Source organism: Anopheles ziemanni, unplaced genomic scaffold, assembly GCF_943734765.1.
Source record: "Anopheles ziemanni unplaced genomic scaffold, idAnoZiCoDA_A2_x.2 U_14, whole genome shotgun sequence".
NCBI lineage: Eukaryota > Metazoa > Arthropoda > Insecta > Diptera > Culicidae > Anopheles > Anopheles ziemanni.
In genome coordinates, this window is record NW_026689886.1 from 40,646 (window position 1) to 68,644 (window position 27,999).

The 27,999-nt window shown below is 40.6% G+C and overlaps 1 protein-coding gene across 1 annotated transcript in view; it reads left to right on the top strand.

Moving 5' to 3' along the window:
• LOC131292783 (uncharacterized) overlaps positions 1 to 17,922 on the top strand; it is a gene marked incomplete at its 3' end in the record, with an annotated part of 58,266 nt that extends 40,344 nt beyond the window's left edge. The window contains exons 2-3 of the mRNA XM_058320865.1: positions 11,620 to 11,647; positions 12,868 to 17,922. Coding sequence (XP_058176848.1) covers positions 11,620 to 11,647; positions 12,868 to 17,922 — 5,083 coding nt within the window. The remainder of the gene's footprint in view (positions 1 to 11,619; positions 11,648 to 12,867) is intronic.
• Between the last annotated feature and the right edge of the window lie 10,077 nt (positions 17,923 to 27,999).

Here is a 27,999-nt window from a genome sequence, read left to right on the forward strand (position 1 = left end):
CTCTTTAAAGTCACCTTAAGCACCTTCTAAACACCATTTTGCATCGTCTCATTCTCTTTAAAGTCACCTTAAGCACCTTCTAAACACCATTTTGCATCGTCTCATTCTCTTTAAAGTCACTTTAAGCACCTTCTAAACCTCATTTTGCATCGTCTCATTCTCTTTAAAGTCACTTTAAGCACCTTCTAAACCTCATTTTGCATCGTCTCATTCTCTTTAAAGTCACCTTAAGCACCTTTTAAACACCATTTTGCATCGTCTCATTCTCTTTAAAGTCACTTTAAGCACCTTCTAAACCTCATTTTGCATCGTCTCATTCTCTTTAAAGTCACCTTAAGCACCTTCTAAACACCATTTTGCATCGTCTCATTCTCTTTAAAGTCACTTTAAGCACCTTCTAAACCTCATTTTGCATCGTCCTCATTCTCTTTAAAGTCACTTTAAGCACCTTCTAAACCTCATTTTGCATCGTCTCATTCTCTTTAAAGTCACTTTAAGCACCTTCTAAACCTCATTTTGCATCGTCTCATTCTCTTTAAAGTCACCTTAAGCACCTTCTAAACACCATTTTGCATCGTCTCATTCTCTTTAAAGTCACTTTAAGCACCTTCTAAACCTCATTTTGCATCGTCTCATTCTCTTTAAAGTCACTTTAAGCACCTTCTAAACCTCATTTTGCATCGTCTCATTCTCTTTAAAGTCACCTTAAGCACCTTCTAAACACCATTTTGCATCGTCTCATTCTCTTTAAAGTCACTTTAAGCACCTTCTAAACACCATTTTGCATCGTCTCATTCTCTTTAAAGTCACTTTAAGCACCTTCTAAACCTCATTTTGCATCGTCTCATTCTCTTTAAAGTCACCTTAAGCACCTTCTAAACACCATTTTGCATCGTCTCATTCTCTTTAAAGTCACTTTAAGCACCTTCTAAACCTCATTTTGCATCGTCTCATTCTCTTAAAGTGACTTTAAAGCACCTTCTAAACCTCATTTTGCATCGTCTCATTCTCTTTAAAGTCACTTTAAGCACCTTCTAAACCTCATTTTGCATCGTCTCATTCTCTTTAAAGTCACTTTAAGCACCTTCTAAACCTCATTTTGCATCGTCTCATTCTCTTTAAAGTCACTTTAAGCACCTTCTAAACCTCATTTTGCATCGTCTCATTCTCTTTAAAGTCACTTTAAGCACCTTCTAAACACCATTTTGCATCGTCTCATTCTCTTTAGAGTCACCTTAAGCACCTTCTAAACCTCATTTTGCATCGTCTCATTCTCTTTAAAGTCACCTTAAGCACCTTCTAAACCTCATTTTGCATCGTCTCATTCTCTTTAAAGTCACTTTAAGCACCTTCTAAACCTCATTTTGCATCGTCTCATTCTCTTTAAAGTCACTTTAAGCACCTTCTAAACACCATTTTGCATCGTCTCATTCTCTTTAAAGTCACCTTAAGCACCTTCTAAACCTCATTTTGCATCGTCTCATTCTCTTTAAAGTCACTTTAAGCACCTTCTAAACCTCATTTTGCATCGTCTCATTCTCTTTAAAGTCACTTTAAGCACCTTCTAAACCTCATTTTGCATCGTCTCATTCTCTTTAAAGTCACTTTAAGCACCTTCTAAACCTCATTTTGCATCGTCTCATTCTCTTTAAAGTCACTTTAAGCACCTTCTAAACCTCATTTTGCATCGTCTCATTCTCTTTAAAGTCACTTTAAGCACCTTCTAAACACCATTTTGCATCGTCTCATTCTCTTTAAAGTCACCTTAAGCACCTTCTAAACCTCATTTTGCATCGTCTCATTCTCTTTAAAGTCACCTTAAGCACCTTCTAAACACCATTTTGCATCGTCTCATTCTCTTTAAAGTCACTTTAAGCACCTTCTAAACACCATTTTGCATCGTCTCATTCTCTTTAAAGTCACTTTAAGCACCTTCTAAACCTCATTTTGCATCGTCTCATTCTCTTTAAAGTCACTTTAAGCACCTTCTAAACCTCATTTTGCATCGTCTCATTCTCTTTAAAGTCACTTTAAGCACCTTCTAAACACCATTTTGCATCGTCTCATTCTCTTTAAAGTCACCTTAAGCACCTTCTAAACACCATTTTGCATCGTCTCATTCTCTTTAAAGTCACTTTAAGCACCTTCTAAACCTCATTTTGCATCGTCTCATTCTCTTTAAAGTCACTTTAAGCACCTTCTAAACCTCATTTTGCATCGTCTCATTCTCTTTAAAGTCACTTTAAGCACCTTCTAAACCTCATTTTGCATCGTCTCATTCTCTTTAAAGTCACCTTAAGCACCTTCTAAAGACCATTTTGCATCGTCTCATTCTCTTTAAAGTCACTTTAAGCACCTTCTAAACACCATTTTGCATCGTCTCATTCTCTTTAAAGTCACTTTAAGCACCTTCTAAACACCATTTTGCATCGTCTCATTCTCTTTAAAGTCACTTTAAGCACCTTCTAAACCTCATTTTGCATCGTCTCATTCTCTTTAAAGTCACTTTAAGCACCTTCTAAACCTCATTTTGCATCGTCTCATTCTCTTTAAAGTCACTTTAAGCACCTTCTAAACCTCATTTTGCATCGTCTCATTCTCTTTAAAGTCACTTTAAGCACCTTCTAAACCTCATTTTGCATCGTCTCATTCTCTTTAAAGTCACTTTAAGCACCTTCTAAACCTCATTTTGCATCGTCTCATTCTCTTTAAAGTCACCTTAAGCACCTTCTAAACACCATTTTGCATCGTCTCATTCTCTTTAAAGTCACTTTAAGCACCTTCTAAACACCATTTTGCATCGTCTCATTCTCTTTAAAGTCACTTTAAGCACCTTCTAAACCTCATTTTGCATCGTCTCATTCTCTTTAAAGTCACCTTAAGCACCTTCTAAACACCATTTTGCATCGTCTCATTCTCTTTAAAGTCACTTTAAGCACCTTCTAAACCTCATTTTGCATCGTCTCATTCTCTTTAAAGTCACTTTAAGCACCTTCTAAACCTCATTTTGCATCGTCTCATTCTCTTTAAAGTCACTTTAAGCACCTTCTAAACCTCATTTTGCATCGTCTCATTCTCTTTAAAGTCACTTTAAGCACCTTCTAAACCTCATTTTGCATCGTCTCATTCTCTTTAAAGTCACTTTAAGCACCTTCTAAACCTCATTTTGCATCGTCTCATTCTCTTTAAAGTCACTTTAAGCACCTTCTAAACACCATTTTGCATCGTCTCATTCTCTTCAGAGTCACCTTAAGCACCTTCTAAACCTCATTTTGCATCGTCTCATTCTCTTTAAAGTCACCTTAAGCACCTTCTAAACCTCATTTTGCATCGTCTCATTCTCTTTAAAGTCACTTTAAGCACCTTCTAAACCTCATTTTGCATCGTCTCATTCTCTTTAAAGTCACTTTAAGCACCTTCTAAACACCATTTTGCATCGTCTCATTCTCTTTAAAGTCACCTTAAGCACCTTCTAAACCTCATTTTGCATCGTCTCATTCTCTTTAAAGTCACTTTAAGCACCTTCTAAACCTCATTTTGCATCGTCTCATTCTCTTTAAAGTCACTTTAAGCACCTTCTAAACCTCATTTTGCATCGTCTCATTCTCTTTAAAGTCACTTTAAGCACCTTCTAAACCTCATTTTGCATCGTCTCATTCTCTTTAAAGTCACTTTAAGCACCTTCTAAACCTCATTTTGCATCGTCTCATTCTCTTTAAAGTCACTTTAAGCACCTTCTAAACACCATTTTGCATCGTCTCATTCTCTTTAAAGTCACCTTAAGCACCTTCTAAACCTCATTTTGCATCGTCTCATTCTCTTTAAAGTCACCTTAAGCACCTTCTAAACACCATTTTGCATCGTCTCATTTTCTTTAAAGTCACTTTAAGCACCTTCTAAACACCATTTTGCATCGTCTCATTCTCTTTAAAGTCACTTTAAGCACCTTCTAAACCTCATTTTGCATCGTCTCATTCTCTTTAAAGTCACTTTAAGCACCTTCTAAACCTCATTTTGCATCGTCTCATTCTCTTTAAAGTCACTTTAAGCACCTTCTAAACACCATTTTGCATCGTCTCATTCTCTTTAAAGTCACCTTAAGCACCTTCTAAACACCATTTTGCATCGTCTCATTCTCTTTAAAGTCACTTTAAGCACCTTCTAAACCTCATTTTGCATCGTCTCATTCTCTTTAAAGTCACTTTAAGCACCTTCTAAACCTCATTTTGCATCGTCTCATTCTCTTTAAAGTCACCTTAAGCACCTTCTAAACCTCATTTTGCATCGTCTCATTCTCTTTAAAGTCACTTTAAGCACCTTCTAAACCTCATTTTGCATCGTCTCATTCTCTTTAAAGTCACTTTAAGCACCTTCTAAACCTCATTTTGCATCGTCTCATTCTCTTTAAAGTCACCTTAAGCACCTTCTAAACACCATTTTGCATCGTCTCATTCTCTTTAAAGTCACCTTAAGCACCTTCTAAACACCATTTTGCATCGTCTCATTCTCTTTAAAGTCACTTTAAGCACCTTCTAAACCTCATTTTGCGTCGTCTCATTCTCTTTAAAGTCACCTTAAGCACCTTCTAAACACCATTTTGCATCGTCTCATTCTCTTTAAAGTCACCTTAAGCACCTTCTAAACACCATTTTGCATCGTCTCATTCTCTTTAAAGTCACTTTAAGCACCTTCTAAACACCATTTTGCATCGTCTCATTCTCTTTTAAGTCACTTTAAGCACCTTCTAAACACCATTTTGCATCGTCTCATTCTCTTTAAAGTCACTTTAAGCACCTTCTAAACACCATTTTGCATCGTCTCATTCTCTTTAAAGTCACTTTAAGCACCTTCTAAACACCATTTTGCATCGTCTCATTCTCTTTAAAGTCACTTTAAGCACCTTCTAAACCTCATTTTGCATCGTCTCATTCTCTTTAAAGTCACTTTAAGCACCTTCTAAACACCATTTTGCATCGTCTCATTCTCTTTAAAGTCACTTTAAGCACCTTCTAAACACCATTTTGCATCGTCTCATTCTCTTTAAAGTCACTTTAAGCACCTTCTAAACACCATTTTGCATCGTCTCATTCTCTTTAAAGTCACTTTAAGCACCTTCTAAACACTATTTTGCATCGTCTCATTCTCTTTAAAGTCACTTTAAGCACCTTCTAAACACCATTTTGCATCGTCTCATTCTCTTTAAAGTCACTTTAAGCACCTTCTAAACCTCATTTTGCATCGTCTCATTCTCTTTAAAGTCACTTTAAGCACCTTCTAAACTTCATTTTGCATCGTCTCATTCTCTTTAAAGTCACTTTAAGCACCTTCTAAACCTCATTTTGCATCGTCTCATTCTCTTTAAAGTCACCTTAAGCACCTTCTAAACACCATTTTGCATCGTCTCATTCTCTTTAAAGTCACTTTAAGCACCTTCTAAACCTCATTTTGCATCGTCTCATTCTCTTTAAAGTCACTTTAAGCACCTTCTAAACCTCATTTTGCATCGTCTCATTCTCTTTAAAGTCACTTTAAGCACCTTCTAAACACCATTTTGCATCGTCTCATTCTCTTTAAAGTCACTTTAAGCACCTTCTAAACCTCATTTTGCATCGTCTCATTCTCTTTAAAGTCACCTTAAGCACCTTCTAAACCTCATTTTGCATCGTCTCATTCTCTTTAAAGTCACCTTAAGCACCTTCTAAACACCATTTTGCATCGTCTCATTCTCTTTAAAGTCACTTTAAGCACCTTCTAAACCTCATTTTGCATCGTCTCATTCTCTTTAAAGTCACCTTAAGCACCTTCTAAACACCATTTTGCATCGTCTCATTCTCTTTAAAGTCACTTTAAGCACCTTCTAAACCTCATTTTGCATCGTCTCATTCTCTTTAAAGTCACTTTAAGCACCTTCTAAACCTCATTTTGCATCGTCTCATTCTCTTTAAAGTCACTTTAAGCACCTTCTAAACACCATTTTGCATCGTCTCATTCTCTTTAAAGTCACTTTAAGCACCTTCTAAACCTCATTTTGCATCGTCTCATTCTCTTTAAAGTCACCTTAAGCACCTTCTAAACCTCATTTTGCATCGTCTCATTCTCTTTAAAGTCACCTTAAGCACCTTCTAAACACCATTTTGCATCGTCTCATTCTCTTTAAAGTCACTTTAAGCACCTTCTAAACACCATTTTGCATCGTCTCATTCTCTTTAAAGTCACTTTAAGCACCTTCTAAACCTCATTTTGCATCGTCTCATTCTCTTTAAAGTCACCTTAAGCACCTTTCAAACACCATTTTGCATCGTCTCATTCTCTTTAAAGTCACTTTAAGCACCTTCTAAACCTCATTTTGCATCGTCTCATTCTCTTTAAAGTCACTTTAAGCACCTTCTAAACCTCATTTTGCATCGTCTCATTCTCTTTAAAGTCACCTTAAGCACCTTCTAAACCTCATTTTGCATCGTCTCATTCTCTTTAAAGTCACTTTAAGCACCTTCTAAACCTCATTTTGCATCGTCTCATTCTCTTTAAAGTCACCTTAAGCACCTTCTAAACACCATTTTGCATCGTCTCATTCTCTTTAAAGTCACCTTAAGCACCTTCTAAACCTCATTTTGCATCGTCTCATTCTCTTTAAAGTCACTTTAAGCACCTTCTAAACCTCATTTTGCATCGTCTCATTCTCTTTAAAGTCACTTTAAGCACCTTCTAAACACCATTTTGCATCGTCTCATTCTCTTTAAAGTCACTTTAAGCACCTTCTAAACCTCATTTTGCATCGTCTCATTCTCTTTAAAGTCACCTTAAGCACCTTCTAAACCTCATTTTGCATCGTCTCATTCTCTTTAAAGTCACTTTAAGCACCTTCTAAACACCATTTTGCATCGTCTCATTCTCTTTAAAGTCACTTTAAGCACCTTCTAAACCTCATTTTGCATCGTCTCATTCTCTTTAAAGTCACCTTAAGCACCTTCTAAACCTCATTTTGCATCGTCTCATTCTCTTTAAAGTCACTTTAAGCACCTTCTAAACCTCATTTTGCATCGTCTCATTCTCTTTAAAGTCACCTTAAGCACCTTCTAAACACCATTTTGCATCGTCTCATTCTCTTTAAAGTCACTTTAAGCACCTTCTAAACCTCATTTTGCATCGTCTCATTCTCTTTAAAGTCACTTTAAGCACCTTCTAAACCTCATTTTGCATCGTCTCATTCTCTTTAAAGTCACTTTAAGCACCTTCTAAACACCATTTTGCATCGTCTCATTCTCTTTAAAGTCACTTTAAGCACCTTCTAAACCTCATTTTGCATCGTCTCATTCTCTTTAAAGTCACCTTAAGCACCTTCTAAACCTCATTTTGCATCGTCTCATTCTCTTTAAAGTCACTTTAAGCACCTTCTAAACACCATTTTGCATCGTCTCATTCTCTTTAAAGTCACTTTAAGCACCTTCTAAACCTCATTTTGCATCGTCTCATTCTCTTTAAAGTCACCTTAAGCACCTTTCAAAACACCATTTTGCATCGTCTCATTCTCTTTAAAGTCACTTTAAGCACCTTCTAAACCTCATTTTGCATCGTCTCATTCTCTTTAAAGTCACTTTAAGCACCTTCTAAACCTCATTTTGCATCGTCTCATTCTCTTTAAAGTCACCTTAAGCACCTTCTAAACCTCATTTTGCATCGTCTCATTCTCTTTAAAGTCACCTTAAGCACCTTCTAAACACCATTTTGCATCGTCTCATTCTCTTTAAAGTCACCTTAAGCACCTTCTAAACACCATTTTGCATCGTCTCATTCTCTTTAAAGTCACTTTAAGCACCTTCTAAACACCATTTTGCATCGTCTCATTCTCTTTTAAGTCACTTTAAGCACCTTCTAAACACCATTTTGCATCGTCTCATTCTCTTTAAAGTCACTTTAAGCACCTTCTAAACACCATTTTGCATCGTCTCATTCTCTTTAAAGTCACTTTAAGCACCTTCTAAACACCATTTTGCATCGTCTCATTCTCTTTAAAGTCACTTTAAGCACCTTCTAAACCTCATTTTGCATCGTCTCATTCTCTTTAAAGTCACTTTAAGCACCTTCTAAACACCATTTTGCATCGTCTCATTCTCTTTAAAGTCACTTTAAGCACCTTCTAAACACCATTTTGCATCGTCTCATTCTCTTTAAAGTCACTTTAAGCACCTTCTAAACACCATTTTGCATCGTCTCATTCTCTTTAAAGTCACTTTAAGCACCTTCTAAACACTATTTTGCATCGTCTCATTCTCTTTAAAGTCACTTTAAGCACCTTCTAAACACCATTTTGCATCGTCTCATTCTCTTTAAAGTCACTTTAAGCACCTTCTAAACACCATTTTGCATCGTCTCATTCTCTTTAAAGTCACTTTAAGCACCTTCTAAACACCATTTTGCATCGTCTCATTCTCTTTAAAGTCACTTTAAGCACCTTCTAAACCTCATTTTGCATCGTCTCATTCTCTTTAAAGTCACTTTAAGCACCTTCTAAACACCATTTTGCATCGTCTCATTCTCTTTAAAGTCACTTTAAGCACCTTCTAAACACCATTTTGCATCGTCTCATTCTCTTTAAAGTCACTTTAAGCACCTTCTAAACCTCATTTTGCATCGTCTCATTCTCTTTAAAGTCACTTTAAGCACCTTCTAAACCTCATTTTGCATCGTCTCATTCTCTTTAAAGTCACTTTAAGCACCTTCTAAACCTCATTTTGCATCGTCTCATTCTCTTTAAAGTCACTTTAAGCACCTTCTAAACCTCATTTTGCATCGTCTCATTCTCTTTAAAGTCACTTTAAGCACCTTCTAAACTTCATTTTGCATCGTCTCATTCTCTTTAAAGTCACTTTAAGCACCTTCTAAACCTCATTTTGCATCGTCTCATTCTCTTTAAAGTCACCTTAAGCACCTTCTAAACACCATTTTGCATCGTCTCATTCTCTTTAAAGTCACTTTAAGCACCTTCTAAACCTCATTTTGCATCGTCTCATTCTCTTTAAAGTCACTTTAAGCACCTTCTAAACCTCATTTTGCATCGTCTCATTCTCTTTAAAGTCACTTTAAGCACCTTCTAAACACCATTTTGCATCGTCTCATTCTCTTTAAAGTCACTTTAAGCACCTTCTAAACCTCATTTTGCATCGTCTCATTCTTTTAAAGTCACCTTAAGCACCTTCTAAACCTCATTTTGCATCGTCTCATTCTCTTTAAAGTCACCTTAAGCACCTTCTAAACACCATTTTGCATCGTCTCATTCTCTTTAAAGTCACTTTAAAGCACCTTCTAAACCTCATTTTGCATCGTCTCATTCTCTTTAAAGTCACCTTAAGCACCTTTCAAACACCATTTTGCATCGTCTCATTCTCTTTAAAGTCACTTTAAGCACCTTCTAAACCTCATTTTGCATCGTCTCATTCTCTTTAAAGTCACTTTAAGCACCTTCTAAACCTCATTTTGCATCGTCTCATTCTCTTTAAAGTCACCTTAAGCACCTTCTAAACCTCATTTTGCATCGTCTCATTCTCTTTAAAGTCACTTTAAGCACCTTCTAAACACCATTTTGCATCGTCTCATTCTCTTTAAAGTCACCTTAAGCACCTTCTAAACCTCATTTTGCATCGTCTCATTCTCTTTAAAGTCACTTTAAGCACCTTCTAAACCTCATTTTGCATCGTCTCATTCTCTTTAAAGTCACTTTAAGCACCTTCTAAACCTCATTTTGCATCGTCTCATTCTCTTTAAAGTCACTTTAAGCACCTTCTAAACCTCATTTTGCATCGTCTCATTCTCTTTAAAGTCACCTTAAGCACCTTCTAAACACCATTTTGCATCGTCTCATTCTCTTTAAAGTCACTTTAAGCACCTTCTAAACCTCATTTTGCATCGTCTCATTCTCTTTAAAGTCACCTTAAGCACCTTCTAAACACCATTTTGCATCGTCTCATTCTCTTTAAAGTCACTTTAAGCACCTTCTAAACCTCATTTTGCATCGTCTCATTCTCTTTAAAGTCACTTTAAGCACCTTCTAAACCTCATTTTGCATCGTCTCATTCTCTTTAAAGTCACTTTAAGCACCTTCTAAACACCATTTTGCATCGTCTCATTCTCTTTAAAGTCACTTTAAGCACCTTCTAAACCTCATTTTGCATCGTCTCATTCTCTTTAAAGTCACTTTAAGCACCTTCTAAACCTCATTTTGCATCGTCTCATTCTCTTTAAAGTCACCTTAAGCACCTTTTAAACACCATTTTGCATCGTCTCATTCTCTTTAAAGTCACTTTAAGCACCTTCTAAACCTCATTTTGCATCGTCTCATTCTCTTTAAAGTCACTTTAAGCACCTTCTAAACCTCATTTTGCATCGTCTCATTCTCTTTAAAGTCACTTTAAGCACCTTCTAAACCTCATTTTGCATCGTCTCATTCTCTTTAAAGTCACCTTAAGCACCTTCTAAACCTCATTTTGCATCGTCTCATTCTCTTTAAAGTCACTTTAAGCACCTTCTAAACCTCATTTTGCATCGTCTCATTCTCTTTAAAGTCACTTTAAGCACCTTCTAAACCTCATTTTGCATCGTCTCATTCTCTTTAAAGTCACTTTAAGCACCTTCTAAACCTCATTTTGCATCGTCTCATTCTCTTTAATGTCACCTTAAGCACCTTCTAAACCTCATTTTGCATCGTCTCATTCTCTTTAAAGTCACTTTAAGCACCTTCTAAACCTCATTTTGCATCGTCTCATTCTCTTTAAAGTCACTTTAAGCACCTTCTAAACACCATTTTGCATCGTCTCATTCTCTTTAAAGTCACTTTAAGCACCTTCTAAACCTCATTTTGCATCGTCTCATTCTCTTTAAAGTCACTTTAAGCACCTTCTAAACCTCATTTTGCATCGTCTCATTCTCTTTAAAGTCACCTTAAGCACCTTTTAAACACCATTTTGCATCGTCTCATTCTCTTTAAAGTCACTTTAAGCACCTTCTAAACCTCATTTTGCATCGTCTCATTCTCTTTAAAGTCACTTTAAGCACCTTCTAAACCTCATGTTGCATCGTCTCATTCTCTTTAAAGTCACTTTAAGCACCTTCTAAACCTCATTTTGCATCGTCTCATTCTCTTTAAAGTCACCTTAAGCACCTTCTAAACCTCATTTTGCATCGTCTCATTCTCTTTAAAGTCACTTTAAGCACCTTCTAAACCTCATTTTGCATCGTCTCATTCTCTTTAAAGTCACTTTAAGCACCTTCTAAACCTCATTTTGCATCGTCTCATTCTCTTTAAAGTCACTTTAAGCACCTTCTAAACCTCATTTTGCATCGTCTCATTCTCTTTAAAGTCACTTTAAGCACCTTCTAAACCTCATTTTGCATCGTCTCATTCTCTTTAAAGTCACTTTAAGCACCTTCTAAACCTCATTTTGCATCGTCTCATTCTCTTTAAAGTCACTTTAAGCACCTTCTAAACCTCATTTTGCATCGTCTCATTCTCTTTAAAGTCACCTTAAGCACCTTCTAAACACCATTTTGCATCGTCTCATTCTATTTAAAGTCACTTTAAGCACCTTCTAAACCTCATTTTGCATCGTCTCATTCTCTTTAAAGTCACTGTACGATATTGCGACGCCTAAAGGTAGGCCACAGAACTCTACAAGGTTCTGAACAGTTAGGAATTTTGAATTTAACGAAACCCTACAAGTACCAGTTTATGATAACCTGCTGTTCAAAAATAACGGTTAATTGATAACAGTGTCACCGGTCTTAGACATCGCTAACACAACATTTGTGACGTAAGTAAAGGCGTTCAGAAAACCAAATATATGCAACTTGAGAAAAAACCACTGGTGTTTGTTAGGCTCTGTCCCCAACATACTTAGCATTATAATCCACAGAAAGTCCCTGGCGGGTAGCGATCTGTGGACACTATATTGCGTTCTCTGGTACCGTTGGACAAACCCAGATTTTTGAAACCATTTTCTTCTTTTCTCTATCCACCTGTTGAGTAACAAGTTCCGGAGTAGGCCGTACCCTACATTTTGGTCCTTCGAACCGGATCGGCGCAACGAACCTATCGTGCGCAGATTATTTCATACATTCGTCGTCGGAAGAGGAACTTTCGTCAACCGGACGGGTTGATTGAACATCGGTGGCAGACCACGGACACCACACGAGGCCGATCCAGTGCGCATCGGTGCCTCAAGGGGAGAGAACCCAAGTCGGGAGTTCTCTTCAGTGGATCAGTCCAGCGCTTCGTGCCCAGCGTTTGTTCAACCCAGCGTCTACAGGAATCGTGGATTAACCGGACGAGTTGATTTTCCATCGGGGGCAGACCACGGACACCACACGAGGCCGATCCAGTGCGCATCGGTGCCTCAAGGGAAGAGAACCCAAGTCGGGAGTTCTCTTCGGTGCAACTGTCCAGCGCTTCGTGCCCAGCGATTGAACGTCCCCTTCAACTGGCAGACCACGGACACCACACGAGGCCGATCCAGTGCGCATCGGGGCCTCACGGGAAGATAACTCAAGGTGTGAGTTTCCTTCGGTGGTACCGTCCAGCGTCTCATCGCCACGAGAAGTTTACTCAGCGTGATTGTGAGTACCAGTCCAGAGTGTCGTAGCAGTCGACGCTGACAAAACAGTGTAGTGAACAAGTGAAAAGTGCAAAAGACTAGTCAGAAGTGACAATGAACACACGCAGGAATAAAGTGATGCACTCCCCGCCACCAGAACATGATGGGAGTGATAATTCCGACCAAGAGGCTACGGAAGCCAACGTACAACAGTGCGCGAGTGACCACGTATTAGAAACGACTGCTCAGCATGTGTCACCAAAACCGTCGATGTCATCACCAGGTGATCGTGAGTTAGCAGTACTGCGCGCCAAAATGAAGCTGGCCTATCGTCAACTATCACAGCTTCAGCCGGACATCACTGACGAAAAACTCCCTCCGGCTACTGTACGGGTGCACTTACGTACGTTAATGGAACTTCAAGGCGCCCACGCCAGGTTGATGCAGAACGTCATCGATCTACTGCCAGATGATCTAGAAGTCGACATGGATGCTGACGACGCATTCCGGAAGTTGCACGCCACCTCCACAGCCAAGCTGGAGGCACAGCAGGACAAAACACCAACAGCTTCAGCAGCTCCTGTAACTTCGGCAGCGCATCATCTAAGTGTCCCGATGCCGACCTTCGACGGACGCTACGAGGAGTGGCCCAAGTTCAAGGCCATGTTCCTCGACATCATGGGAAGGACAAATGATTCGGATGCAGCTAAGTTACACCACCTGAACAAGGCACTCACCGGAAAGGCAGCAGGAATCATCAATGCGGCAATGGTGAGCAGCAACAACTACAAGAGTGCCTGGGAGGTGCTAGAAAAGCGGTTCGCGAACCCGAGAGCAATCGTCGACAAGCACATTGCTGGGTTACTCCAACTTAAACCCGTGCAACGCGAATCAGCCAGCGAACTTCGATCACTAGTAGAAACGTGTAAGGGTCACGTTGATGGGTTGCAGTTCTTAGAGAAGAACATCGATGAAACCAGCAACCTCATCATCACCCACATCCTCGCGTCGTGTATGGACGCCAGTACTCGTAAGGCATGGGAGCTTACATTGCAGCACGGCGAGTTTCCGGATTTGTTCCGTACGTTCGATTACATCACGCGGCAATGCGAAGTGTTGGAGAGCTGCGCAGCAGGCAATATGGACAAACCATCTCGTCCAAAGCCGGCTCCTACTAAAGCGTTCACGTCGACCGTTACGCCGTCACCGACCGCAACGTGTGTCATGTGCCAGGACAACCACATGCTCAGCAAGTGCGCGGATTTCATAGCACTGTCGCTACCAGACAAACGGGACAAGCTCCGAAGTTGGAAACGTTGTTTCAACTGTTTCGGAGCTGGTCATCTCAACAAAAGGTGCCTCTCGAAGTGGACGTGTCGTCGATGCCAGCAAAAACATCACACCTTGCTCCACGACGAAGGGACTAGTGCCGCCAGCGAGATCCGCCACGAACCGCCAACATCTGCAGCAGAACACCGTACAGCTACAATATCGCTTCACACGGCGATACCATCGACAGTGTTGTTGTCAACCGTCATGTTGTACATCACTGACAGCGCAGGGAAGAACCATGCTGCAAGGGCTCTCTTGGACAGTGGAGCACAGTCCAACTTCATTACGGGAAGGTTGGCGCAATTCTTAAACCTGCCTCGAAAGTCGGTGAGCATTCCGCTGTCGGGGATTGGTGGCAGCCAAGCGACGAACATAAAGTCATCAGTACGAGCCACCATCCAGTCGCGCTGTTCATCATTTTCGACGTCGCTGGAGATGCTGGTACTGCCCAAGCTGTCAGCAGATGTGCCGGCCCATCGTATACACCACAGCCAGTGGACGATTCCAGCAACCTGCGTCTTGGCTGACCCAACATTCCACAAGCCTGGTGGAATCGATATCATCCTGGGTGCGGCGTGCTTCTACGAGCTTTTAAAAACCGGACGCATCTCACTTGGAGAAGGTATGCCGTCACTCCAAGAAACAGCATTTGGGTGGGTTGTAAGTGGCACAGCCCAGATAGCAGAGCAGTCGTTGCCAGTGGTGTGTTCAGTCGCCATACACACCAACGAGCTGACTACGATGATGAGGAAATTCTTCGCAATAGAAGACGTAGGCAGTTTCCCTAGCTGGAGTATTGAGGAGAGAGCCTGTGAGGACCACTACGCGGCCACTACAAGCAGAGACCAAGCCGGCCGATATGTCGTCCGACTTCCGAGAAAGTCTGACATGATCGGGAAACTAGGTGACTCGCGGACGATCGCCCTCCATCGGTTTTTGGCTATCGAGAGACGTATGCAGCGAGAACCCGAAACAAAAAAGGCATACGTGGAGTTCATGGCCGAATACCTCCGCTTAGGCCACATGACAAAGGTGGCAGCAGCAGTTGATAGTCGGGAAACATTCTACCTCCCACACCATCCTGTTTTTAAGGCCGACAGCACCACAACGAAGTGTCGGGTTGTGTTCGACGCATCCAGCAAGTCATCGACAGGAGTGTCGTTGAATGATACGCTGATGATCGGACCAACAATTCAACAAGATGCTACATCGATCCTGATGCGATTCAGAACTCATCAAATTGCCCTGACAGGAGATGTGGCAAAAATGTACCGGCAAATATGGGTACATCCCAGCGATCGCGCCCTACAGCGCATTCTGTGGCGAGCTTCACCCCATGATCCCATCGAAGAATATGAGCTGAATACTGTAACTTATGGAACCGCATCTGCACCATTCCTTGCGGTGAGATCTCTGCAACAAACCGTATTGGATCATGGGAGTGAGTTTACAATAGCAGCAGCTCGGTTCTCTGACTTCTACGTGGATGACTTTGTGTCTGGAGCTGATTCACCCGAGGCTGCTCAAACCTTGCAACAGCAAACCGAACAACTGTTTGCCAAAGGTGGATTTGAGCTGCGGAAATGGGCATCAAACGAGGAAGCGGTGTTGCATCATGTGGACCAACAAAGCCGAGCATCCAGCCCATATCCCAACGATGATGACGACGGATCGTTGGCAACACTTGGAATAATATGGGATACGTCAGCGGACACTCTGCGCTTCAAAGTCCAAGCCCCGGATGTCATCGAAGATGCAACCAAACGCAAGGTATTGTCCACCATTGGGAAGATCTACGATCCGGTGGGGTTTGTTGACCCAGTGAAGGCGGTTGCCAAGCAATTTCTTCAACGGGTGTGGAATCTGAAACACGTCAACCAACAACCCTGGGGATGGGATGCTGAACTTCCGCTGCAGCTACGAACAGAATGGCTCAACTTTCTTGAGCAAATGCATTACCTTCACAACATCAGCATTCCGCGAGTCGCCATTAGATCTTCAGTGACCACCATCCAATACCACGTCTTCTGCGATGCTTCGGAGAAAGGATATGGAGCATGCTGCTACATCCGTAGTTGCGATGCCCAGGGACATGGCACAATGGAGCTCTTCGCCTCAAAAACCAAAGTGACGCCCCTCAATAGCAAGCACTCTATCGCTCGGCTTGAACTGTGCGCAGCACAGTTGGCCAGCTTGCTATTCGACCGAGTAAGGACTGCGGTAAACCCAGGATCTCTGGCAGTTTTCTGGACAGACTCCATGACTGTGGTACATTGGCTGCGAGCATCACCAAACTCCTGGAAGCCATATGTTGCCAACCGGGTATCGCAGGTGCAACAATTGACGGAAGGTTGCACGTGGCGTCACATCGCAGGAGTCGACAACCCGGCTGATCTTGCTTCCAGAGGATGTTTGGGCAAAGATCTCCTCTCCAGTACCCTATGGTGGCAGGGTCCTTCCTGGATGAGCCTGCCAGAAGATCAATGGCCTCCACCACTGCTTGCGACACCAGATCCTTCAGTGCAAGCAGAGCAGCGAGTAGCAGTTGTGGCATGCGCTGCCATTGAGCTGCCAGCTCACCGCATATTTACGCTCTTCTCATCGTATTCTAAGCTGAGACGGATGACAGCGTACTGGGTTCAGTATTGGAACCGATGCACCAAACGCCGGTCGTACGAGAACCCTGGCCTGACGACGAAGGACTTGACGGATGCAGAAGAAGTGCTGTGCCGCTTGGCTCAACGAGACCACCTGCAGCAAGAAATCAAGGCCTTGCAGCAGAAGAAACCCGTTCCTGCGTCGTCCCCGCTTAGATGGTTGCATCCGCAACTAGGAGCTGACGGAATCATCCGAGTTGGAGGACGTTTGTCCAATTCACCGCTAGCGGAGGATGTTAAGCACCCACTAGTTGTTCCGGCCAGCCATCCATTCGCTCGTCTGCTGATGGAACATTTTCATAAACAGTTACTTCACGCGGGACCGACTCTGATGCTAAACACGTGCAGACAACGCTTCTGGATTACAAGTGGCCGAAATCTCGCCCGGAAGGTATTTCACCAGTGCCACACCTGCTTCCGCGCCCGACCATCGTCGTCAGCAACTATAATGGCTGACCTCCCGGCTGTCCGAGTAACACCGGCCCCTCCTTTTTCGATCACCGGTATTGACTACTGTGGTCCAGTGTTCCTGAAAGGTGGCCACCGACGGGCGGCGCCCGTGAAGGCATACGTCGCCATATTTGTATGCTTCACCACCCGTGCCGTACACATCGAGCTGGTGTCAAACCTGACAAAGGAAGCATTTATAGCAGCATTACGACGGTTTGTGTCTCGTCGTGGTTTGCCATTGGAGTTACACTCGGACAACGCGACGAACTTCAAGGGAGCAGCAAACAAGCTGAACGAGTTGTACAAGCTGTTGCGTACAACTGAACACCAGCAGAGCATTCAAGCTTGGACACTAGAACGCAAAATTTCATGGAAGTTCATCCCACCAAGAGCTCCTCACTTCGGTGGACTGTGGGAAGCCGCCGTCAAAACCATGAAGTACCACCTAGTGCGCGTTTTAGGAACGACATCACTTTCGTATGAGGACATGTCTACGCTGCTGGACGAGATAGAATGCTGTGTCAACTCCCGACCTATAACATCGATGTCAGATGACCCACACGATATGACAGCCCTCACTCCTGGACATTTCCTGGTTGGAACGAACCTACAGCTTGTTCCGGACCACTGCTTGCTGTACGAAGCCGAAAACCGGTTGAACCACTGGCGTCATGTTCAACAACTTCGCCAGCACTTTTGGAACCGTTGGCAGAAGGAGTATTTACAACAACTGCAGGCGCGTTCTAAATGGACAAAGGATGGTACAACCACAGTAACGCCAGGAACGTTAGTTATAATTAAGGAAGATAATATGCCTTCGGCGTGTTGGCCATTAGCACGCGTAACCGAGGAGCATCCTGGAAAGGATGGCAAAGCGCGTGTCTTTACATTACGTACAAGTAAGGGAAGTACAGTGACTAGGCCATTGGTAAAGCTGTGTGTATTACCAAAAGCAAACAGTTAAAATTATTCAATTTTAAGGTGGCAGAATGTACGATATTGCGACGCCTAAAGGTAGGCCACAGAACTCTACAAGGTTCTGAACAGTTAGGAATTTTGAATTTAACGAAACCCTACAAGTACCAGTTTATGATAACCTGCTGTTCAAAAATAACGGTTAATTGATAACAGTGTCACCGGTCTTAGACATCGCTAACACAACATTTGTGACGTAAGTAAAGGCGTTCAGAAAACCAAATATATGCAACTTGAGAAAAAACCACTGGTGTTTGTTAGGCTCTGTCCCCAACATACTTAGCATTATAATCCACAGAAAGTCCCTGGCGGGTAGCGATCTGTGGACACTATATTGCGTTCTCTGGTACCGTTGGACAAACCCAGATTTTTGAAACCATTTTCTTCTTTTCTCTATCCACCTGTTGAGTAACAAGTTCCGGAGTAGGCCGTACCCTACAGTCACCTTAAGCACCTTCTAAACACCATTTTGCATCGTCTCATTCTCTTTAAAGTCACTTTAAGCACCTTCTAAACCTCATTTTGCATCGTCTCATTCTCTTTAAAGTCACCTTAAGCACCTTCTAAACACCATTTTGCATCGTCTCATTCTCTTTAAAGTCACTTTAAGCACCTTCTAAACCTCATTTTGCATCGTCTCATTCTCTTTAAAGTCACTTTAAGCACCTTCTAAACCTCATTTTGCATCGTCTCATTCTCTTTAAAGTCACCTTAAGCACCTTCTAAACACCATTTTGCATCGTCTCATTCTCTTTAAAGTCACTTTAAGCACCTTCTAAACCTCATTTTGCATCGTCTCATTCTCTTTAAAGTCACCTTAAGCACCTTCTAAACACCATTTTGCATCGTCTCATTCTCTTTAAAGTCACTTTAAGCACCTTCTAAACCTCATTTTGCATCGTCTCATTCTCTTTAAAGTCACCTTAAGCACCTTCTAAACACCATTTTGCATCGTCTCATTCTCTTTAAAGTCACTTTAAGCACCTTCTAAACACCATTTTGCATCGTCTCATTCTCTTTAAAGTCACTTTAAGCACCTTCTAAACCTCATTTTGCATCGTCTCATTCTCTTTAAAGTCACCTTAAGCACCTTCTAAACACCATTTTGCATCGTCTCATTCTCTTTAAAGTCACTTTAAGCACCTTCTAAACCTCATTTTGCATCGTCTCATTCTCTTTAAAGTCACTTTAAGCACCTTCTAAACCTCATTTTGCATCGTCTCATTCTCTTTAAAGTCACCTTAAGCACCTTTTAAACACCATTTTGCATCGTCTCATTCTCTTTAAAGTCACTTTAAGCACCTTCTAAACCTCATTTTGCATCGTCTCATTCTCTTTAAAGTCACCTTAAGCACCTTCTAAACACCATTTTGCATCGTCTCATTCTCTTTAAAGTCACTTTAAGCACCTTCTAAACCTCATTTTGCATCGTCTCATTCTCTTTAAAGTCACTTTAAGCACCTTCTAAACCTCATTTTGCATCGTCTCATTCTCTTTAAAGTCACTTTAAGCACCTTCTAAACCTCATTTTGCATCGTCTCATTCTCTTTAAAGTCACCTTAAGCACCTTCTAAACACCATTTTGCATCGTCTCATTCTCTTTAAAGTCACTTTAAGCACCTTCTAAACCTCATTTTGCATCGTCTCATTCTCTTTAAAGTCACTTTAAGCACCTTCTAAACCTCATTTTGCATCGTCTCATTCTCTTTAAAGTCACCTTAAGCACCTTCTAAAGACCATTTTGCATCGTCTCATTCTCTTTAAAGTCACTTTAAGCACCTTCTAAACACCATTTTGCATCGTCTCATTCTCTTTAAAGTCACTTTAAGCACCTTCTAAACCTCATTTTGCATCGTCTCATTCTCTTTAAAGTCACCTTAAGCACCTTCTAAACACCATTTTGCATCGTCTCATTCTCTTTAAAGTCACTTTAAGCACCTTGTAAACCTCATTTTGCATCGTCTCATTCTCTTTAAAGTCACTTTAAGCACCTTCTAAACCTCATTTTGCATCGTCTCATTCTCTTTAAAGTCACTTTAAGCACCTTCTAAACCTCATTTTGCATCGTCTCATTCTCTTTAAAGTCACTTTAAGCACCTTCTAAACCTCATTTTGCATCGTCTCATTCTCTTTAAAGTCACTTTAAGCACCTTCTAAACCTCATTTTGCATCGTCTCATTCTCTTTAAAGTCACTTTAAGCACCTTCTAAACACCATTTTGCATCGTCTCATTCTCTTTAGAGTCACCTTAAGCACCTTCTAAACCTCATTTTGCATCGTCTCATTCTCTTTAAAGTCACCTTAAGCACCTTCTAAACCTCATTTTGCATCGTCTCATTCTCTTTAAAGTCACTTTAAGCACCTTCTAAACCTCATTTTGCATCGTCTCATTCTCTTTAAAGTCACTTTAAGCACCTTCTAAACACCATTTTGCATCGTCTCATTCTCTTTAAAGTCACCTTAAGCACCTTCTAAACCTCATTTTGCATCGTCTCATTCTCTTTAAAGTCACTTTAAGCACCTTCTAAACCTCATTTTGCATCGTCTCATTCTCTTTAAAGTCACTTTAAGCACCTTCTAAACCTCATTTTGCATCGTCTCATTCTCTTTAAAGTCACTTTAAGCACCTTCTAAACACCATTTTGCATCGTCTCATTCTCTTTAAAGTCACTTTAAGCACCTTCTAAACCTCATTTTGCATCGTCTCATTCTCTTTAAAGTCACTTTAAGCACCTTCTAAACAACATTTTGCATCGTCTCATTCTCTTTAAAGTCACCTTAAGCACCTTCTAAACCTCATTTTGCATCGTCTCATTCTCTTTAAAGTCACCTTAAGCACCTTCTAAACACCATTTTGCATCGTCTCATTCTCTTTAAAGTCACTTTAAGCACCTTCTAAACACCATTTTGCATCGTCTCATTCTCTTTAAAGTCACTTTAAGCACCTTCTAAACCTCATTTTGCATCGTCTCATTCTCTTTAAAGTCACTTTAAGCACCTTCTAAACCTCATTTTGCATCGTCTCATTCTCTTTAAAGTCACTTTAAGCACCTTCTAAACACCATTTTGCATCGTCTCATTCTCTTTAAAGTCACCTTAAGCACCTTCTAAACACCATTTTGCATCGTCTCATTCTCTTTAAAGTCACTTTAAGCACCTTCTAAACCTCATTTTGCATCGTCTCATTCTCTTTAAAGTCACTTTAAGCACCTTCTAAACCTCATTTTGCATCGTCTCATTCTCTTTAAAGTCACTTTAAGCACCTTCTAAACCTCATTTTGCATCGTCTCATTCTCTTTAAAGTCACCTTAAGCACCTTCTAAAGACCATTTTGCATCGTCTCATTCTCTTTAAAGTCACTTTAAGCACCTTCTAAACACCATTTTGCATCGTCTCATTCTCTTTAAAGTCACTTTAAGCACCTTCTAAACACCATTTTGCATCGTCTCATTCTCTTTAAAGTCACTTTAAGCACCTTCTAAACCTCATTTTGCATCGTCTCATTCTCTTTAAAGTCACTTTAAGCACCTTCTAAACCTCATTTTGCATCGTCTCTTCTCTTCAAAGTCACTTTAAGCACCTTCTAAACCTCATTTTGCATCGTCTCATTCTCTTTAAAGTCACTTTAAGCACCTTCTAAACCTCATTTTGCATCGTCTCATTCTCTTTAAAGTCACTTTAAGCACCTTCTAAACCTCATTTTGCATCGTCTCATTCTCTTTAAAGTCACTTTAAGCACCTTCTAAACCTCATTTTGCATCGTCTCATTCTCTTTAAAGTCACCTTAAGCACCTTCTAAACACCATTTTGCATCGTCTCATTCTCTTTAAAGTCACTTTAAGCACCTTCTAAACACCATTTTGCATCGTCTCATTCTCTTTAAAGTCACTTTAAGCACCTTCTAAACCTCATTTTGCATCGTCTCATTCTCTTTAAAGTCACCTTAAGCACCTTCTAAACACCATTTTGCATCGTCTCATTCTCTTTAAAGTCACTTTAAGCACCTTCTAAACCTCATTTTGCATCGTCTCATTCTCTGTAAAGTCACTTTAAGCACCTTCTAAACCTCATTTTGCATCGTCTCATTCTCTTTAAAGTCACTTTAAGCACCTTCTAAACCTCATTTTGCATCGTCTCATTCTCTTTAAAGTCACTTTAAGCACCTTCTAAACCTCATTTTGCATCGTCTCATTCTCTTTAAAGTCACTTTAAGCACCTTCTAAACCTCATTTTGCATCGTCTCATTCTCTTTAAAGTCACTTTAAGCACCTTCTAAACACCATTTTGCATCGTCTCATTCTCTTTAGAGTCACCTTAAGCACCTTCTAAACCTCATTTTGCATCGTCTCATTCTCTTTAAAGTCACCTTAAGCACCTTCTAAACCTCATTTTGCATCGTCTCATTCTCTTTAAAGTCACTTTAAGCACCTTCTAAACCTCATTTTGCATCGTCTCATTCTCTTTAAAGTCACTTTAAGCACCTTCTAAACACCATTTTGCATCGTCTCATTCTCTTTAAAGTCACCTTAAGCACCTTCTAAACCTCATTTTGCATCGTCTCATTCTCTTTAAAGTCACTTTAAGCACCTTCTAAACCTCATTTTGCATCGTCTCATTCTCTTTAAAGTCACTTTAAGCACCTTCTAAACCTCATTTTGCATCGTCTCATTCTCTTTAAAGTCACTTTAAGCACCTTCTAAACCTCATTTTGCATCGTCTCATTCTCTTTAAAGTCACTTTAAGCACCTTCTAAACCTCATTTTGCATCGTCTCATTCTCTTTAAAGTCACTTTAAGCACCTTCTAAACACCATTTTGCATCGTCTCATTCTCTTTAAAGTCACCTTAAGCACCTTCTAAACCTCATTTTGCATCGTCTCATTCTCTTTAAAGTCACCTTAAGCACCTTCTAAACCTCATTTTGCATCGTCTCATTCTCTTTAAAGTCACTTTAAGCACCTTCTAAACACCATTTTGCATCGTCTCATTCTCTTTAAAGTCACCTTAAGCACCTTCTAAACACCATTTTGCATCGTCTCATTCTCTTTAAAGTCACCTTAAGCACCTTCTAAACACCATTTTGCATCGTCTCATTCTCTTTAAAGTCACCTTAAGCACCTTCTAAACACCATTTTGCATCGTCTCATTCTCTTTAAAGTCACTTTAAGCACCTTCTAAACACCATTTTGCATCGTCTCATTCTCTTTTAAGTCACTTTAAGCACCTTCTAAACACCATTTTGCATCGTCTCATTCTCTTTAAAGTCACTTTAAGCACCTTCTAAACACCATTTTGCATCGTCTCATTCTCTTTAAAGTCACTTTAAGCACCTTCTAAACACCATTTTGCATCGTCTCATTCTCTTTAAAGTCACTTTAAGCACCTTCTAAACCTCATTTTGCATCGTCTCATTCTCTTTAAAGTCACTTTAAGCACCTTCTAAACCTCATTTTGCATCGTCTCATTCTCTTTAAAGTCACCTTAAGCACCTTCTAAACACCATTTTGCATCGTCTCATTCTCTTTAAAGTCACCTTAAGCACCTTCTAAACACCATTTTGCATCGTCTCATTCTCTTTAAAGTCACTTTAAGCACCTTCTAAACACCATTTTGCATCGTCTCATTCTCTTTAAAGTCACTTTAAGCACCTTCTAAACACCATTTTGCATCGTCTCATTCTCTTTAAAGTCACTTTAAGCACCTTCTAAACCTCATTTTGCATCGTCTCATTCTCTTTAAAGTCACTTTAAGCACCTTCTAAACACCATTTTGCATCGTCTCATTCTCTTTAAAGTCACTTTAAGCACCTTCTAAACCTCATTTTGTATCGTCTCATTCTCTTAAAAGTCACTTTAAGCACCTTCTAAACCTCATTTTGCATCGTCTCATTCTCTTTAAAGTAACTTTAAGCACCTTCTAAACACCATTTTGCATCGTCTCATTCTCTTTAAAGTCACTTTAAGCACCTTCTAAACCTCATTTTGCATCGTCTCATTCTCTTTAAAGTCACTTTAAGCACCTTCTTAACCTCATTTTGCATCGTCTCATTCTCTTTAAAGTCACTTTAAGCACCTTCTTAACACCATTTTGCATCGTCTCATTCTCTTTAAAGTCACTTTAAGCACCTTCTAAACCTCATTTTGTATCGTCTCATTCACTTAAAAGTCACTTTAAGCACCTTCTAAACCTCATTTTGCATCGTCTCATTCTCTTTAAAGTCACTTTAAGCACCTTCTAAACACCATTTTGCATCGTCTCATTCTCTTTAAAGTCACTTTAAGCACCTTCTAAACACCATTTTGCATCGTCTCATTCTCTTTAAAGTCACCTTAAGCACCTTCTAAACACCATTTTGCATCGTCTCATTCTCTTTAAAGTCACCTTAAGCACCTTCTAAACACCATTTTGCATCGTCTCATTCTCTTTAAAGTCACTTTAAGCACCTTCTAAACACCATTTTGCATCGTCTCATTCTCTTTAAAGTCACTTTAAGCACCTTCTAAACCTCATTTTGCATCGTCTCATTCTCTTTAAAGTCACCTTAAGCACCTTCTAAAGACCATTTTGCATCGTCTCATTCTCTTTAAAGTCACTTTAAGCACCTTCTAAACACCATTTTGCATCGTCTCATTCTCTTTAAAGTCACTTTAAGCACCTTCTAAACCTCATTTTGCATCGTCTCATTCTCTTTAAAGTCACTTTAAGCACCTTCTAAACCTCATTTTGCATCGTCTCATTCTCTTTAAAGTCACCTTAAGCACCTTCTAAACCTCATTTTGCATCGTCTCATTCTCTTTAAAGTCACCTTAAGCACCTTCTAAACCTCATTTTGCATCGTCTCATTCTCTTTAAAGTCACTTTAAGCACCTTCTAAACCTCATTTTGCATCGTCTCATTCTCTTTAAAGTCACTTTAAGCACCTTCTAAACCTCATTTTGCATCGTCTCATTCTCTTTTAAGTCACTTTAAGCACCTTCTAAACACCATTTTGCATCGTCTCATTCTCTTTAAAGTCACATTAAGCACCTTCTAAACCTCATTTTGCATCGTCTCATTCTCTCTAAAGTCACTTTAAGCACCTTCTAAACCTCATTTTGCATCGTCTCATTCTCTTTAAAGTCACTTTAAGCACCTTCTAAACACCATTTTGCATCGTCTCATTCTCTTTAAAGTCACTTTAAGCACCTTCTAAAGACCATTTTGCATCGTCTCATTCTCTTTAAAGTCACTTAAAGCACCTTCTAAACCTCATTTTGCATCGTCTCATTCTCTTTAAAGTCACTTTAAGCACCTTCTAAACCTCATTTTGCATCGTCTCATTCTCTTTAAAGTCACTTTAAGCACCTTCTAAACCTCATTTTGCATCGTCTCATTCTCTTTAAAGTCACTTTAAGCACCTTCTAAAGACCATTTTGCATCGTCTCATTCTCTTTAAAGTCACTTTAAGCACCTTCTAAACACCATTTTGCATCGTCTCATTCTCTTTAAAGTCACTTTAAGCACCTTCTAAACCTCATTTTGCATCGTCTCATTCTCTTTAAAGTCACTTTAAGCACCTTCTAAACACCATTTTGCATCGTCTCATTCTCTTTAAAGTCACTTTAAGCACCTTCTGTTGGAGGCTGGAGCAGTGTACCGCCAGGTATAAATGCATGCCGATCATACGTCATCAGCGAGATGACGCGAGCTGGAGACAGCGTGGTCGTTCGGCCCTTTTGACCAGCGACACTCAAGGCGAACGCACGTACCTCTCCGCAGCCACCACTACCATAAGTATAAGCTAACGTTAATTATAATAAAGTACACCCACATAGAAGCACAACATTTTGGCGACGAGGATGGACGAAGAGTTTAAAAAACTTTTCGCTGAATTTATGTCCAAATTCTCCACAACGGATAAGACATCGACAACGGATACGCGTATTGAAACGTTGCTAAGGTCCATGACCGACTTCAATCCTACGCAGGACAAAAGCTACACTTTCGATATGTGGTACAGTCGATACGAGGACATATTCACAGTGGACGCTGCAAATCTCGATAACGCTGCAAAAACACGGTTATTACTGCGAAAACTGGGTAATGACGCTTTTCAGCAGTATGCAAATCATATTTTGCCGCTAGCGACACGCGACGTAAACTTCGAAGACACAGTATCGAAATTGAGAAAGCTTTTCGGTTCTCAAACTTCACTGTTCTCGAAACGTTACAACTGTCTCGCAATGAGAAAACGTGCTACGCAAGATTATACTGATTACGCAGGGTTAGTTAATCGGCAATGTGAAGAATTTGGCATCGGGAGTTGTTCAGTGGACGAGTTTAAGTGCCTTATTTTTGTGTGCGGTCTACACGAAGCTCAAGACGCCGAAATAAGAAAAGCATTGCTCGCAAAGCTCGAAGCAAACAAAACAACCACTTTAGAACAACTCATAACCGAGTGCGGTCGAATAACAAATCTGCGACGTGATGTGGAATTAGTGGAAAAAAAATCAAGTGATGCTGCAGTGCACGTGGTTCAGCAACCGCGCTTCACAAAGAAAAAAACCGAAGCACCAAGAGGAGCGTTCTCGCCGTCGCAAATCGAACAAAAGGGCTCTACGCATCGAAAACCTAGAACGCCGTGTTGGAAGTGTGGAAAGTTACACTTTGTTCGAGAGTGTCCCTATCTCGATCACCGATGCAAAGAGTGCGATGGCATCGGACACAAAGAAGGGTTTTGTCAATGTGTGAAATCAAACCCAGGCAAACGGAGAAAAGGGAAGGCATCGAATATCAATACGATCCGCACGGTTAATCACATCAATGCGCAAAGCAGGCTTAAATTTATCAGTGTAATGATAAATAACGTGAATGTGAAGCTCCAGCTAGATTGTGCTTCTGACATCTCCATCATCACGGAAGACAATTGGAAACGGATTGGAAGTCCACCTACAAAACAACCGACAGTTAAAGCCCGGACCGCTTCAGGACAGCCACTTCCACTTCACGCGCAAATTGACTGTGACGTCATCCTCAACGGAACCGAGCGTAGATGCACATTATTTATCACAAAAGTTGACAACCTCAATCTTTTTGGGTTGGATCTTTTAGAATCGTTCAACTTATGGCAAATGCCGCTAGAAACTGTGTGTAAAAGTGTGAGCGCAACCAGCGAAGCTCAGGAGCTGCAAACAAAGTATCCATCTCTCTTCGCAAACACACTCGGTTGCTGCACCAAAGCTGAAGCAAAGCTTTATTTGAAGGAAAATGTTCAGCCAATTTATCGCACTAAAAGACCAGTTCCATTTGCCGCTCTACAGGAAATTGAGGCAGAGTTAAATCGATTAGAGAATATGGGTGTCATATCTACAGTAGAATTTTCGGAATGGGCAGCACCAATATTAGCCGTTCGAAAGAAAGCAATCAACGGCCAGCCTTCGAAAATTCGTGTGTGCGCAGATTATTCCACTGGCCTGAACAATAGCATTGAGATGAATCAACATCCGCTACCATTGCCGGAAGAAATCTTCGCCAAACTCTCAGGCAGTACTATGTTCTCACACATCGATCTCTCTGATGCTTACTTGCAGGTTCCCGTAGAAGAAACATCAAAAAAACTGCTCACGGTAAACACCCATCGTGGTCTCTACGTGTTTAACCGATTACCACCGGGCATTAAATCAGCTCCCGGCACATTCCAGAAAATAGTGGATTCGATGATAGCCGGACTGGAAGGTGTGGAAACTTATCTCGATGATGTTCTGGTGCATGGCAGAACTGTCGAAGAACATCAATCCAGATTATATAAAACGCTTTCATTAATAAACGATTCACACTAAGATTCAACAAATGCTCATTTTTCGCGTCAGAAATTCGTTATCTCGGGTTCATTGTAAACCACAAAGGAATTCGCCCAGATCCAACGAAAACAGAGGCTATTTGCAACTTAACACCTCCTCAAGATCTAACAACGTTACGATCATTTCTAGGCGCTATTAATTTTTATGGTAAATTCGTTAGCAG